Raw genomic sequence first — 15646 nt, 5'->3', positions numbered from 1 at the left:
GAGGATTGGAGAGTGGCTCATGTTGTTCCGTTGTTTAAAAAAGGATCGAAAAGTAATCCAGGAAATTATAGGCCGGTGAGTTTAACGTCAGTAGTAGGTAAGTTATTGGAGAGAGTACTAAGAGACAGAATCTACAAGCATTTGGATAGGCAGGGGCTTATTAGGGAGAGTCAACATGGCTTTGTGCGTGGTAGGTCATGTTTGATCAATCTGTTGGAGTTTTTCGAGGAGGTTACCAGGAAAGTGGATGAAGGGAAGGCAGTGGATATTACATGGACTTCAGTAAGGCCTTTGACAAGGTCCCGCATGGGAGGTTAGTTAGGAAAATTCAGTTGCTAGGTACACATGGAGAGGTGGTAAATTGGATTAGACATTGGCTCGATGGAAGAAGCCAGAGAGTGGTGGTAGAGAATTGCTTCTCTGAGTGGAGGCCTGTGACTAGTGGTGTGCCACAGGGATCAGTGCTGGGTCCATTGTTATTTGTCATCTATATCAATGATCTGGATGATAATGTGGTAAATTGGATCAGCAAGTTTGCTGATGATACAAAGATTGGAGGTGTAGTAGACAGTGAGGAAGGTTTTCAGAGCCTGCAGAGGGACTTGGACCAGCTGGAAAAATGGGCTGAAAAATGGCAGATGGAGTTTAATACTGACAAATGTGAGGTATTGCACGTTGGAAGGACAAACCAACGTAGAACATACAGGGTTAATGGTAAGGCACTGAGGAGTGCAGTAGAACAGAGGGATCCGGGAATACAGATACAAAATTCCCTAAAAGTGTTGTCACAGGTAGATACGGTTGTAAAGACAGCTTTTGGTACATTGGCCTTTATTAATCGAAGTATTGAGTATAAGAGCTGGAATGTTATGATGAGGTTGTATAAGGCATTGGTGAGGCCGAATCTGGAGTATTGTGTTCAGTTTTGGTCACCAGATTACAGGAAGGATATAAATAAGGTTGAAAGAGTGCAGAGAAGGTTTACAAGGATGTTGCTGGGACTTGAGAAACTCAGTTACAGAGAAAGGTTGAATAGGTTAGGACTTTATTCCCTGGGGCATAGAAGAATGAGGGGAGATTTGATAGAGGTATATAAAATTATGATGGGTATAGATAGAGTGAATGCAAGCAGGCTTTTTCTACTGAGGCAAGGGGAGGAAAAAAAAACAGAGGACATGGGTTAAGGGTGAGGGGGGAAAAGTTTAAAGGGAACATTAGGGGGGGGCTTCATACAGAGTGGTGGGAGTATGGAATGAGCTGCCAGACGAGGTGGTAAATGCGGGTTCTTTTTTAACATTTGAGAATAAGTTGGACAGATACATGGATGGGAGGTGTATGGAGGGATACGGTCCGTGTGCAGGTCAGTGGGACTAGGCAGAAAATGGTTCGGTACAGCCAAGAAGGGCCAAAGGACCTGTTACTGTGCTGTAGTTTCCATGGTTCTATGGTTCAAAGCCAGAAGAGAGAAACTTGTTGATTAACTTGGGAACTTGGCTCCCCTTGTAAGATCAGAAGTAACTTGCCTGAGTGTTATCCTTGATTCAGATTTGTACTTTAATTCGCACATTTTAAGCAAAGTGACCAGAGCATCATTTCTACACCTAGAGTAGTATTGCAAAGGTATATATCCACGTCACATAATGATGCTGAAAACCTAATTCATGCCTTTATATCAAAATAGACAAGATTACTGCAATGCACATTTTACTGGCCTTCCAAAGAGCAGTCTATTGACAAACTTCAACTTGCTGCTAGACATTCAGTCAAAAGCAGGATAAGGGAAGATATCATTTCTATACTAGCTACTCTGCAGTAGCCTCCTGCATCTTTTAGAATTTATTTTAAGACTCTCTTCACAAACAAAAGAAAGTTTGGAGACGCTGGAAATCCAAAGCAATGCACACACAATGCTGGAGGAACTCAGCAGGCCAGGCAACATAGACAGATGGAACATTCCAGTCCTGATGAAGGGTCAGCTGGTTTCATATGCTGCCTTAATGGCGAGTGCTTTTATGAAACTACAAATTATGTTTTGTTTGTTTGAAGAAAAAATCTCATCCAGAATAGTGGTTGGCATCCGTCTGTCTTGAAGGACAATAGGTGATGATCATCATCACAAGTCTGGGTGGAAGGTATGGAGATCCTGAGATGCCCAGCCCTCAAGATCCCCCTCTCGACCTTACCAGTGTAGTCCAAAGGAAAGTTTGTGAAGCAGTGTGTTTGGCACCAACTTGGCTGCACAAGCTGCTGGAAGGATGCTCAATGATGCCCAGCCACCTTAGGGGCTCCACTCCAGATCTGCTGTCTGGGTTTACTCCCGTAGCCTTCGTCTCGCCTGAGGCTGCCCACAAGGCAGTGGGGCTATTTACCCATAGTTGGGGATCTGGTTCATGAGCACAAGGGAGTGTCTACACACCAGTGAGCCTGTGTGCTACGTGTGCAGGGGCCAGACCACCTCCCCATCCTCTGTAGTTCAGCTTGAGTCCAAAAGGAGTCCAGTTTCCCGTGTGCCACCAGTGAGGAGGCACTACATGAGGCTTGCGGTTGGAGAGGCTATGTACTGGTAGGGAGAGACTTGCACATTCAGCTCTCCTTTTTGTAAGACTGCTAGCCAATGGTGGAAGCTGAAAGTGGGAGCGGCAAGCACTACCCACCGCACTACCCACCACACTACCACACCAGACAATCACAACAACCATTTTGACACCAGAATACTGCTTGTTGAAATAATGCCTAGAGAACAATGTCCATTTGATTTAATGGAATCTTAATTATTGATTCATCTGAGATCAGTTGTTTTACAATCTCACACTCATCCTTATCAAAGTATAAAAGATACACACTAGCCATAGGCACAGGAGTTGGATGGAGTGAATAAATATGGGAGGTGCTAGTCAAATGGATTAGTTTGACTTGGAATTGTGGAATAACACCTTCTAAAGTAGGTATTACTTTGGGCCTGTACTCACTGGAATTTAAAAGAATGCCGGGTGGGTGGGGATCTCGTTGAAACCTACTGAATGGACTAGGTAGGGTGGATGTGGAGAGGATGTTTCAAATGGTGGGGGTATCGAGAACTAGAGGGCACAGCCTCAAAATTGAGGGGCGACTTTTAAGAACAGAGGTAAGGAGGAATATTTTTAACCAGAGTAGTGAATCTGTGGAATGCTCTGCCAGACTGCAGTGGAGGCCAAGTTGGTGGGTATATTCAGAGTGGAAGTTGAGTTTTCTGATTGGTCAGGGCTTCAAAGGATATGGCGAGAAGGCAGGTGTATGGGGTTGAGAGGGATCTGGGAGCAGCCATTATGAAATGGCGGAGCAGACTCAACAGGCTGAATAGCCTAATTCTGCTCCTATGTCTTGTTTACTTTAGACCACAAGTTTGTTTTATTTGCAAGTGGACTACTGTAGATTGGCTACAAGTCACAGCAAGTTGAAATTCAATTTTAACAAAAAGTGAATATTTCATTATCTTGATAATTGTTAGGAATACTATGCTCCTTTGTACTCAGAGGGTCAGATGATCTTCTGTTTTTGCCATGAACTTTAAATATCTAGAGAATAAAGTGCAAAAGTATTACCAATTTTAGAAAATAGCAAAGGCCTTAAACCAGAACTATTAGGCATTGTGTGGTGGAAGCAAAGTTGTGATGTGTATACTGCTATTACACATGCGCTCACCTAATCCAGGTAACCTTATCTGCTAGTGTTTTTAAACACAAATAATTCATTTGGCTTCTAGTTTTCAGGACACCAACCTGACCTGGAGTTTGTATCTTTGATCTTGGTGTAGTTTCTGTTTCATTTCCTATTTAAAACGTGGCATTATGATGCAAGAAATGAGTTAATTACCCAACAGCTTTGCAGTTTAGTAATTTAAAATAAGCCAAAACTTTCTTCGTGATCCCAACAATAAATCCTTTCTACATACATGATAATGCTTCAACAGTCAAATAACCTTTCCACTTTCTCATCAAAAAAATAAGATAGTGTAAAATTTCTAAGTTGCGTGGTTAAAGTTGTAATTGCTTTACTGCCAGTGGCTAATTGTCTTCAAGTATAGGTCACGTATGTGAAATGACCCATTGGTGCATTTTAAACTCCATGTTAATGGTATAAAAATTATTTTATTTGTAGGGTTCATTGCCAAAAACTGCATTGATTTTTATGATTGGGTTTCAATTTAGATCCTGACCACTTTAGACCAAATTTAAAATGTCTGCTGTAAACAAAAAATTATGGTGCAGTTTGTAAGGTTCAAGAATTATTCACTGTAACTAAAATGTAGCATTTTGCCTATCTAGGGTCTTGACTGAGTTTTCATTTGTTATGACCTTGGGGGAAAAAACAAAGCACTGCAGTCAGTGAAACATCTTGGAAATGTTATCTCTGTGACAGGAAATCTTGAATAGTCTTCCATTTTATGCCACTATCTGGTCTATGTTTTTTTTAAAACAGGTAATTAGAACATTGAACTTCAAAAATTCAGAGAGAAGTCACTAGATTTGTTCTTAGTCTAAAATATATTAGTTATCCAGGTAGGTGGAACTGGTTATATCTGGGCAGGGCCAAAAGTACACAAGGCTGAATTGAACCGCCGTTCCCTCCAATAGCATAGTGGATTGGATAGCACTCAAGCTAAAAGTGTTGTTTCTTATATTTCTATCTGTGTGATTGCTAAAGGGGTTTGGATGGGTGGAGTTTAAAGCAGAGTTGCAGGGGGATGGGAATCAGAGTGCCAGAACAGATAGTGGAATGGTTGTGGAGATGGATGTTGTTAAGACCTCAGATGTCAGGAATCAAAAGGTTGAGCAGGGTGAGACTAATGTTCTGAGTTGTGTATATTTCAATGCAAGAAGTATTGTAGGAGAGGCAAATGTGCTCAGGGCATGGTTCAATACATGGAATTATGATATTGTAGCTATTAGTGAGTCTTGCTTGCAGGAGGGGCAGGACTGTGGTTTAACATTCTGGGGTTTAGTTGTTTCAGATGCAACAGAGCAGGAAGGATTCAAGGGGGAGGATTGGCGCTAATAGAGTCAGAGAAAATATCACTGTAGTGCTCGGTCATGATGGGCTGGAGCACACATCCAATGAGGCTTTATGGATAGAACTGAGGAATGCGAAAGGAATAACCACATTAATGGGGCTATATTATAGACCATCCAACAGTCCGCAGGATTTAGAGGAACAAATTTGTGGACAGATCGCAGACTGATGCAAGAAACAGAAGGTTGTGAGAGCAAGTTTTTTTTAAACTTTCCACATATTGACTGGGACTCCTATTCTGTAAAAGGACTAGGTGGGAAAACACATGAAAACCTGCAGATGCTGGAAATCTAGGCAACACACACAAAATGCTGGAGGAACTCAGCAGACCAGGCAGCATCTTTAGAAAAAAGTAAACATTTGATGTTTCGGGACTGGAAAAAAATGATGAGAAGTCAGAGTAAGGGGGGGGGGGGGAGGAAGAGAAGAAATACAAGCTGGTAGGTGAAACCTGAGGTGGGGGGGAAGAGGATGAGTGAAGTAAAGAGTTGGGAAATTGATGGGTGAAAGAGATAAATGGTTGGAGAAGGGGGAATCTGATGGGAGAGGATAGAAGACAATGGAAGAAAGGGAAGGGAGAGGAGAACCAGAGGGAGGGGATGGACAGGTAAGGAGATAAAGTGAGGGGGAAACAGGAATGGGGATTCAAGGAGAAGAGCCCAGTGAGTGGTAGGGCATTGAAGAGTGCAGTAGAACAAAGGGATCTGAAATTACAGGTAGATAATTCATTGAAAGTGGTGTCACAGGTAGATTGGGTTGTAAAGAAAGCTTTAGGTGCATTGGCCTTCATTACTGTTGAGTACAGGAGGAGGAAAGTTATGCTTAAGTTGTACAAGATGTTTGTGAGTCCCAATTTGGAGTATTGTGTGCAGTTTTGGTCACCTACCTACAGGAAAGATGTAAATAGTATTGAAAGAGAACAGAAAATTTACAAGGACATTGCTGGGACTGAAGGACATGAGTTACAAGAGGAGATTGAATAGGTTAAGACTATATTCTTCAGAATGTAGAAGATTGAGGGGAGATTTGATAGTGGTATACAAAATTTATGAGGGATATAGGGTAAAAGCAAGCAGGCTTTTTCTACTGAAGTTGGGTGAGACTACAACTAAAGATCATAGGTTGAGAGTGAAATGAAAAGTTTGAGTAACATACAAGGAAACTTCTTCACTCAGAAGATGGTGAATGTGTGGAATGAGCTGCCAGCACGAGTGGTGGTTGCAAGCTCTATTTCAGTGTTTAAGTGAAGTTTGGATAGGTACATGGATAGGGGTGTATGAAGGGCTATGGTCTGGGTGCAGGTTGAATGAACTAGGCGGGTTAAATGGTTTGGCATGGACTAAATGGGCCGAGGGTCTATGCTGTAGTTTTCTAAGACTATTGGCCTGTCTTAGCTTTGTTTTTCACTTCTCTTAGGAGATAGAGTGGAACATGTTACATAATAAAGTTGAAGGTATGATAAACGAGATACTGCTGACGCTGGAACTCTTGAGCAACACATGCAAAATGCTGGAGAAACACAAAGTCAGGCAGCGTTTGTGGAGGTTAATAAACAGTTGATGTTTTGGGCCAGAAACCTTCATCAAGACAGAAAAGGAACTGGGCAGAAGGCAGAGAAAGGTGGGGTGAGGGGAACAAGTACAAGCTGGCAGGTGATGAGAGAGACCAGGTAAGAGGAATGGAGGGTAGCTGAAGGGTTGAAGTAAGATGCTGGGAGATGATATGGAAAGAAGTGAAGTGCTGAAGAAGGAATCTCACAAGAAGATAGTAGACTATGGAAGAAAGGGAAGGTGGGGTGGGGAGGGGTGGGGGTAACCAGAGGAAACTGATAAGTGAGGAGAGAAGGGGAAAGTGTAGCCAGAATGGGGAATGGAAAAAAGGAGGAAGGATAAGTGATTATTGAAAGTTAGAAAAATTACTGTATATGCCATCAGTTTGCGGGCAACCCAGATGGCTTATGAGGTGATGTTCCTCCAAGCTGAGTTTGGCCTCATTGTGTTCAAAGAGGCCATGGGAAGACATGTCAGAGTGGGAATGGGAAGTCAAGTTCTATTGAAATGAAATAGCAGGTATGACAACTCCATTGGGCAGTCTGAATGGGGCTGAAATTGTTGATCACAATTTGATTGTTCATCAGTATTTGTAATGTGATGTTTTGTAATTAGGCCAGCAACCCCCCCCCCCCCCCCGCCCCAGTATAGCAATGGCAAACACCCAGAGGAAAGTTTAGAGACATAGAACTAATGTTTTTTTAAAAAAGTGGAGTGTGCCTGGAGCACACAGTCAGGGGTAATAGTAGCGGCTGATACAATAGGGACATTTAAAAAGCTCTTAGGCACAGGGATATTATATAAAAAAAAAAGGGAAGATTATGGGTTGTGTAGGATGGAAAGGCAAGATTTATCACGGAGTAGGTTTGTATAGGTCAGCACAACCACATCGATGAAGTGCTGTAATGTTCCAAATTCTATATCCTAACCCGAGGCATGTGAAGCATTTTGAGATTGAAAATAATATCAAAAGTAATGACTTTCAAATGAACATTGGTATTTTGAAACATGGGTTAGATGCCAAATATTTGACATACTGTTGTAATAGACATCAAGATGATAAAGGAAGGAGACTTTGTTTCAGTGACTTCCTAAAATATTACTGAAATTGGAAGTGCAATCATCTTAGCTGGCAGTCTTCTTCAAGTGTATACACCTTGTTGCATTTGAATCCTGTTGATTTTAAATTATTTATCAATTACATTTTCAACTGGGTCTTAGAAAATGTACTTAATTTGAAATCAGATTAAGATCATAAAACCATAAGATACAGGATCAGAATTAAGCCATTTGGCCCTTTGAATCTGCTCTGCTATTTTATCATGGCTGATCGATTTTCCCTCCCAGCCCCAATCTCCTGCCTTCTCCCTGTATCCTTTCATGTCCTGACTAATCAAGAATCTACCAACTTCTACCGTAAATATACCCAATGATTTGGCCTCCACAGCTGCCTGTGGCAAATACTTCCACAGACTCACCACTCTCTGGCCAAAGAAATTTCTCCTCCTCTCCGTTCTAAAAGAACAGCCCTCTATTCTGAGACTCTGTTCTATTGTTTTAAAACATTGAATCACAGTGGATTTAGTTTGGCTTTTCTGAGACTGATCAACAGGAAAGACTTTTGTGAAAACAAATTTCTACAAACTAGTCTAAATTTATTACAATTATTAAACATACTTGCATGATTACTCACCCCATTCAAGTTGGTGTTTAGTAGATGTACCTTTGGCAGCAGTTACAGCCTTGAATCTTTATGGATAGGTCACTATCAGCTTTACACATCAGGACACTGCAATTTTTCCTCCAATCTTTGTTACAAAACTGCTGAGCTCTGTAGGATTGCATGGGGATCATGAGTGAACAGCTCTTTTCAACACCAGCCACAAATTCTCAATTGGATTGAGGTTTGGACTCTGACTTGGCCACTCCAGGACATTAACTTCATTTTTACTGAGCCATTTCTGTGTAGCTTTGGCTTTATGCTTGAGGTCATTGTCCTGCTGGAAAACAAATCTACTCTAAAGTCACAGTTCTCTTGCAGACTGCTTCATGTTTTCCTCCAGGATTTCCCTGTATTTCACTGCATTTATTTTACCCTCTACCTTCACAAGCCTTCTAGAGCTTGCTGCAGTGAAGTATCCCCACAACATGATGCAGCCACCAGCATGCTTCACAGTAGGGATGGTGTGTTTTTATGATGTGCAGTGTTTGACTTGTGCCAAATATAGCATGTAATCTGATGGCCAATCTGGATACTACTTCCAGCTGACTTCATGGTCTCCCACATGCCTGCTGGCAAAGTCTAGCCAACATTTCCTGTAAGTCTTTTCAATTGGGGCTTTCTCTTTGCCACTTTCCCATAGCTGCAACTAGTGAAGCAATTGGGCAACAGTTGTATGCACAGTCTCTTCCATCTCAACCACTGAAGCTTGTAACTCCTCCAGATTTGTCATAGGTCTCTTGGTGGCTTTCCTCACTAGTCCCCTTCTTGTACAGTCACTCAGTTTTTGAGGACAGCCTGCTCTGCACGGAATTACACCTTTTATGCTACATTCAATTGAAACACCTTGACTGCACACAGATGATCTCTATTTAACTAATTGTGTGACTTCTAAAACCAATTGGCCGCATCAGTGATGCATTGGTGTATCATGCTAAAGGATATGAACACTTGTGCAATCAATTATTTTGTGTTTATATTTGTAGTTAATTTAGATCACTTTGTAGAGATCTGTTTTCACATTGACACAAAAGAGTCTTTTTCTGTTGATCAGTGTCAAAAAAGACAAATTAAATTCACTGTGATTTAATTTTTTAAAACAATAAAACATGAAAACTTCCAAGGGTGTTGAATACTTTTTATAGGCACAGTAAATCATTAATTATCAAATCATATTTTCTAACATTGTTTATATTTTGGATTTCTAATAGCAGAATTGATAAGGGTTAGCCATTTCATATGGTGTATTGGGCTTTCAGAAGATTTTTAATTATTAAGCAAAATTGAAGTGTACAGAATTGAGGATAAAATACTGACATAGATTAAGAAATGAATTATTGGCAGGGATAGAACAAACAGATCCTTTTTGGGTTGGGAGGCTATGACTATGGGGGAGTGGTGGCGTTGGTGCTGTTGCCCATCTGCTTATTTTTTTATATCAAAAAAAGTAAGTAGATCAAGAGTAATATACCCGAATATGATATAAAGCTAAGTGGTATTGTGTGCTGTGAGGAGGAGGGGTTATAGACAGGTTCAGTGAAATGATAGGAATATGGCAGACGGAGCTATTCACTTTGTTCCACACTTCCTGCAGGCTGTTGTTTTCTGGCAGTCGGAAGATCTCATTGAAACACACAGAATTTTAACAGGGCATGAGAAGGTGGGTGTGAGGTATCTCAAAATGAGTGTAATTCTTTCAACAGAAGTTGTTTGTCATCCAGGAGAAGTTGACAAGAAATTACTTCTTTCAGAGGGTAGCAATTGTTTGTATTGATGCTGGTGAAAATGAGGAAAGGCTCTTAGAAGTTGTTTTGAGTGAGCACATGGAAAATGAATCAGTGCACAGTTGATTTGACATCAGTGGCTGAAAACACCAGTGGATTTCCTAGTGGAATGTCATGTACCAAATGTTTGAGGAACTTGGCAAGTCAGGCAGCATCTATGGAGGGAAATTTATCATTCCACCTTTTATGCTCTACTTGCCAGTAAAATGCTTGCTGGGACCATTTTTTTTAAACTCTTGTCCAGGATGCAGGCTTGCTTGCATATTAAGTTCCCTTTGGTTTAACCATCTTATGTCTGATGTAGTGGACCACAATAGGCACTGTTGCCTTTTCATGCCACCGTTGCTCTCTACACCACGATCATCTAGGCACACAAGCAGGTTGAATATTACATTTATTGTTCTACTTTTTAAAAAAAAGTACTTCCATTAAGATTTGTGAGGAATTGCTATAGCTGTTGCATTGATTTGAGCCAATTTCTTCCTGATAAAATGTTTAGGCTTGGAGTGATCGAATTTTGTGACACAGCCATGAATCTGCACTTACTAACTGTTGCCATGCTTTTCAGGTCTTTTACTGGTCTAACTTTATGGAGCTGAATGTTACTATTTCATGTATCCCGGACAGATGTCGAATTATAAATGCAGAACATTGGTGTAAAGCGCAGTTAGCATGTTTGCTCATCTTTACTGGAAGCATTGTGTTGCTCCCTAATCATTATTCATGCTGTGCAGTCTACTTCTTTTAAACCTTAATTGTACTAGAGGAGATTGTTGCCATCTATTTTGTTTCTGCAGAGGTTGTGAAACAGCAAATAGTTTATGATTTGGGGTAATAACATTACTGGTATTTCATTTCCAAGGTGGCTGAGGCTACAAGATTTTTAAGACTAGTCAATCCAAATTCTGTTAAATTGGAAAACAAAACTCCACCATTTGGAGTTCACTGAATGGCAAGATACTTTTTTCATTAAAGTAACAGTTCGTTTCATTCTGGACTATATGATTTGTATCATTTTGGTACTGAGAGTTCTTTTTACATCAAAGCTAATTATTATAACTTTTTAAGGCCATATATTCACAGTTTTGGCATCCTGTTTGTGTAGCCAATGGCCATCCTTGATGCTAATTAGTAAGTAGTCTATCCGATATCAAGTCGTCTAGTGTTACTGTAAATGGAATTCAAAGATCACATGTCTGATTATGGGTATACAATTCTGTAGGTGCAGTGAAATCTAAGTCTTAAGTCTGAAGCTACAGAGTGTACAGGATGCGAAGGTATATTCAGGTACCAAGAACTGAACCTGAACAAGTCTACAGGTTTAACACTGGGTGGGAACCAAGACCCTTGCTGTCATGTGGTAAGTTAGAATAAAGCACGTTATATGTTTATGCTTTTGTCTGGACGATTGTAATGTATTTTTCTAGGAGGTAAATAAGTTTTGTATCTGCAAAGTACATACTATTAACACCTAATCAGTTCATTATATTTTATAGGGTTTCTTATGATGTTGGAAAAAAAAGTTGCATTTTTACAGTTCAAAAGTTTTTTAGTGCTCTCTCAACCAGCGTGTTGATCTCCAGGTTCAGAAACTCCAGAAAAATGACATGAGTTGTTCAACTTGTTCCTTCTAAGTTCATTGATATATTGCCTGAGAATCCATTCAAATTGCAAAAAAGTTTCAGTAGATATTGAATGAAACAAAAATCTTGCATTTATTATTTACATAGCAATTTCAGCTCCGAAACAATTCCTTTGAGTCAGCCAGTCCATATCCAGACATGCTCCATAGAACCTCCTTCGTTTTTCTTCATCTACTTTACATCAGTACTATTGCCTGCTTCTCATGATTGAGTCCCATTGTTTGGTTTAGAGGTTTCTCCTGCATTTCTCTTAATTGGTAAGTATATTCATGGCTCCTGGTCCTGATCTCTTCTGCAGGAGGAAGTCTTTGGTTTTGCGTGCTGAATTCTATATAACTTTCAAGGTCTTCAGTCAAGTAATTCCAGTCTTTGATTGGAGATGGGAGCTCTAGCATATTCAGTTTCTGATAGGATTAATGTTGCGCTTCTGGTATTATGCTATTTGTTTTTGTTTCTTCTCTAAAAACTTGCACTTCAGAACTGTGAGTGTTGCATTTCCAAAGATCTACGTTTTCAACATCTCTTTTCATTGTAGGAATCCCAACTGCTTTGTTTCTTTTTAGGTTACTTAATGGCCTGCATTGCTCATTATGCTGATGTCTATACCTTAGGACCTCACCTAGTTAAATAATTTGCTTGTAGTTCCTGATTCATTCTATCTACATCTGTTGGCTCAACTTCTTGAACTGAAGGTCTTTTGCCAGTTGTGCATATAGATCACAAAGTTTTGAGTAGTGTTCTATTTTGCATCCTTCTGTGTGTGATATACAAATTTTGAAGTTGTATCTTCGATTCAGTGTTAAATCATAAGTAAATGGTGAAGAGTAGTGATCTCATGACTAGTTCACATGGAGTGGCCCTTGTTACTTTGTATCCTTTTAGTAGCACTTAACCATTTGTATTTCTGTTTTGTAGCCATGTTGCTATTCATTCTGGTATTTTTTTCTGACTCCAGACTAGCTGAGCATTTACATATCATGAGTTTAATGATATCTAAATATATTGCTTTACTAGATTAACTTTGTCCATTGTTCACTTTCTATGAAAGAATTCAATGAGTGGACAACCATGATCTGCATTTGGTACTCAATTAGTTCAGTTTTAAAGGACATCTTGTATTTATTCATCCTCTGTCTATATGCATGGTGTTTGAGTATGTTCTTTTGCTTTGGCTTCAGTGTCATGCTTAGTTTTGTCATCTATGGTATTTCCTTGCTGATTGGTTTGTTCTAGACCTTTAGTGGAATTTATTTCCCTTGGATATTCCTGGCTATTTTTTAAATGTTTCCTCTATTTTTTCAGTTTCTTTAAATAATATGTTGGATTTTCTATTAGTTTTCTTATCAAATAGGTACAGGGATTAATTACCAGTGGCAGAAGGCAAGGTGCTCTTTGATATCTGATGCCTGTTCTTAAAGTTCTGTTATCTGCAGTGCAGGAAAAACGAGTTATATACATTTTATATCAATATGACCATGCAATAAATCACTGATTTGTTTATGCAATGTTATGTCTTGCCACATTTTGTATTATTATAGAAATATTCTTTTGCCTATTTTATTACTAGTCTATCTAATGTACAAATTGCATCTCCTGAAACTTATGTAAACCTATTCACAATTCTGTTGGGCTCCTATTAATATATTTCTATTAAATAGATTTTTGTGTTAATTTAAGAACATAAGAACTTAAGAAATAGGAGCAGGAGTAGGCCATTTCGCCCGTCAAGCCTGCTCCACCAGTCAATAAGATCATGGCTGATTGACCTTGGACTCATCTCCACCTAACTGCCTTTTCCCCATAACCTTTAATTCCCCTACAATGTAAAAATTTATCCAACCTTGTTTTAAATATATTGCTGAGGTTGCCTCCACTGCTTCATTGGACAGAGAATTCCACAAATTCACTGTCCTCTGGGAAAAGCAGTTCCTCCTCATCTCCATCCCAAATCTACTCCCCCAAATCTTGAGGCTATGTCCCTTCATTATAGTCTCACCTATCAATGGAAACAACTTTCTTGCCTCTTAGCGCCTTCATAATCTTGAATATTTTTTGTAAGATCTCCTCTCATTCTTCTGAATTCCAGCGAGTACAGTCCTAAGTGACTCAATCTCTCCTCATAGTCTAAACCCTCATCTCTGGGTTCAACCTGTTGAACTTCCTCTGCACCGCCTTCAAAGCCAGTATATCCTTCCTCAGTAAGGAGACCAGAACTGCATGCAGTACTCCAGATGCAACCTCACCAGTACTCTGTACAGTTGCAGCAAATCCTCCTGTTCTTTAATTCAATCCCTCTAGCTATGAAGGCCAACATTTCATTTGCCTTGATAGCCTGCTGCACCAACAAACCAACCTTTTGTGGTTCATGCACAAGCACTCTCAAGTTCCTCTGCACAGCAACATGCTGCAATTTTTACCATTTAAATAATAATCTGCTCTTCCATTTTTTTCCTTCTCCATCTGCCAAACCCTTTCCACTCACTGAACCTAACTATATCTGTCTGCAGACTCTCCGTATCTTCTGCACAATTTGCTTTCCCTCTCAATTTAGTGTCATCAGCAAACTTAGATACGCTACACTTGGTCCCCTCTTCCATATCCTTAATGTGTATCATGAATCACTCACCATTGATTGCCAAACAGAGTAACACCCATGTATCCCCAACTCTCTGCTTTCTATTATTTAACCAATCCTTACCCATGCTAGTACATCACCCCCAACTCGATGCATCCTTAGTCATTTATGTGATGCCTTATCAATTGCCTTCTGGAAATCCAAGTAAATAACGTCCATCTGTTCCCCTCTATCCACTGTGCTCATTATATCCTCAAAGAACTGCAGTAAGTTTGTCAAACAGGACCTGCCTTTGCTGAATCCATGCTGTATCTGCATGGTGGATGGAGTTCTTTCCAGATGCCTCACTATTTCTTTAATGATAGCTTCAAGCATTTTCTCAACTCCAGATGTTAAACTAACTGGCCTATAGTTACCTGCTTTTTGACTACATCTTTTTTTGAACAGTGGTGTGGAATCCGCTGTCTTCCAATCCGCCGGGACCTGGCCAGAGTTTCAGTACCCTGAGATGCATTCCATCAGGACCAGGGGACTTGTCTATCTTCAAGCCCACAACTTTGCTCAGCACTACCTCTTTAATGGTACCTATTGTATATATTGAAGCCCTCACCTCCCATGGCATCCATAACATCTCTCTTTGGCATGTTAGATGTGTCCTCCACTGTGAGGACCGACACAAAATAGTCATTCAAAGCCTCTGCCATTTCCCCATTACCCAATATCAATTTCCCTTCTCGTCCTCCAAGAGACCTATGTTCACTTTAGCCACTCTTTTCTGCTTTATATTATTATAAAAAAAACTTTTACTATCTGTTTTATATTTTGTGCTTGTTTATTTTCTTAATCTCGTTCCCTTTGTATTTTTGCTCGCTTACTGATTTTTTTTGTTGCTTTTTAAAGTTTTCCCAATCGTCCAGTTTCCCATTAGTCTTGGTGACTTTGTATGCACGAGCTTTTAGTTTGATGCCACCTTTTATTTCCTTAGTTATCCAAGGCTGGCTCTCCCAACCCTTACTGTCCTAACTTTTAACTGGAATATACTTTTGTTGAGCGCCTGAAAAATCTCTTTGAAAGTCTTCTACTGTTCCTCAGCCATCCCACCATATAGCATGTATTCCCAGTCTACGCTAGTCAAATCCTCCCTCATCCCATTGTGGTCTCCATTGTTTAGTCAAAGCACACTGGTTTTAGATCCTCCATTTGTATGTGACTGATTTACCTAAATAACATTAAATTAATAAAATAGACCAAACCTGGCATGGTTTCCGTAAGGGAAGATCTTACCTGGCAAATCTGTTGAAGTTCTTTAAGGAAAAGATGAGCAG

The 15646-nt window shown here is 40.0% G+C and overlaps 1 protein-coding gene across 8 annotated transcripts in view; it reads left to right on the top strand.

Moving 5' to 3' along the window:
- Positions 1–15646, top strand: part of LOC140196367 (protein EFR3 homolog A-like) — a 170347-nt gene that overhangs the window by 14617 nt on the left and 140084 nt on the right. For 5 of the 8 annotated variants that reach the window (XR_011885695.1, XM_072255462.1, XM_072255452.1 and 2 more), the window contains one exon: positions 11326–11463. The exons of the other annotated variants lie outside the window; for them this stretch is intronic. Coding sequence is in view for 4 of the 5 variants with exons in the window: in XM_072255462.1 (XP_072111563.1) it covers positions 11373–11463 (91 nt within the window). In the remaining variant the exon portion in view is untranslated. The remainder of the gene's footprint in view (positions 1–11325; positions 11464–15646) is intronic. 8 annotated transcript variants of the gene reach the window in all.

Source organism: Mobula birostris, chromosome 1, assembly GCF_030028105.1.
Source record: "Mobula birostris isolate sMobBir1 chromosome 1, sMobBir1.hap1, whole genome shotgun sequence".
Taxonomy (NCBI): domain Eukaryota; kingdom Metazoa; phylum Chordata; class Chondrichthyes; order Myliobatiformes; family Myliobatidae; genus Mobula; species Mobula birostris.
The sequence above is the reverse complement of the archived record's forward strand: the minus strand, read 5'-3'. Positions and strand labels throughout refer to the sequence as shown.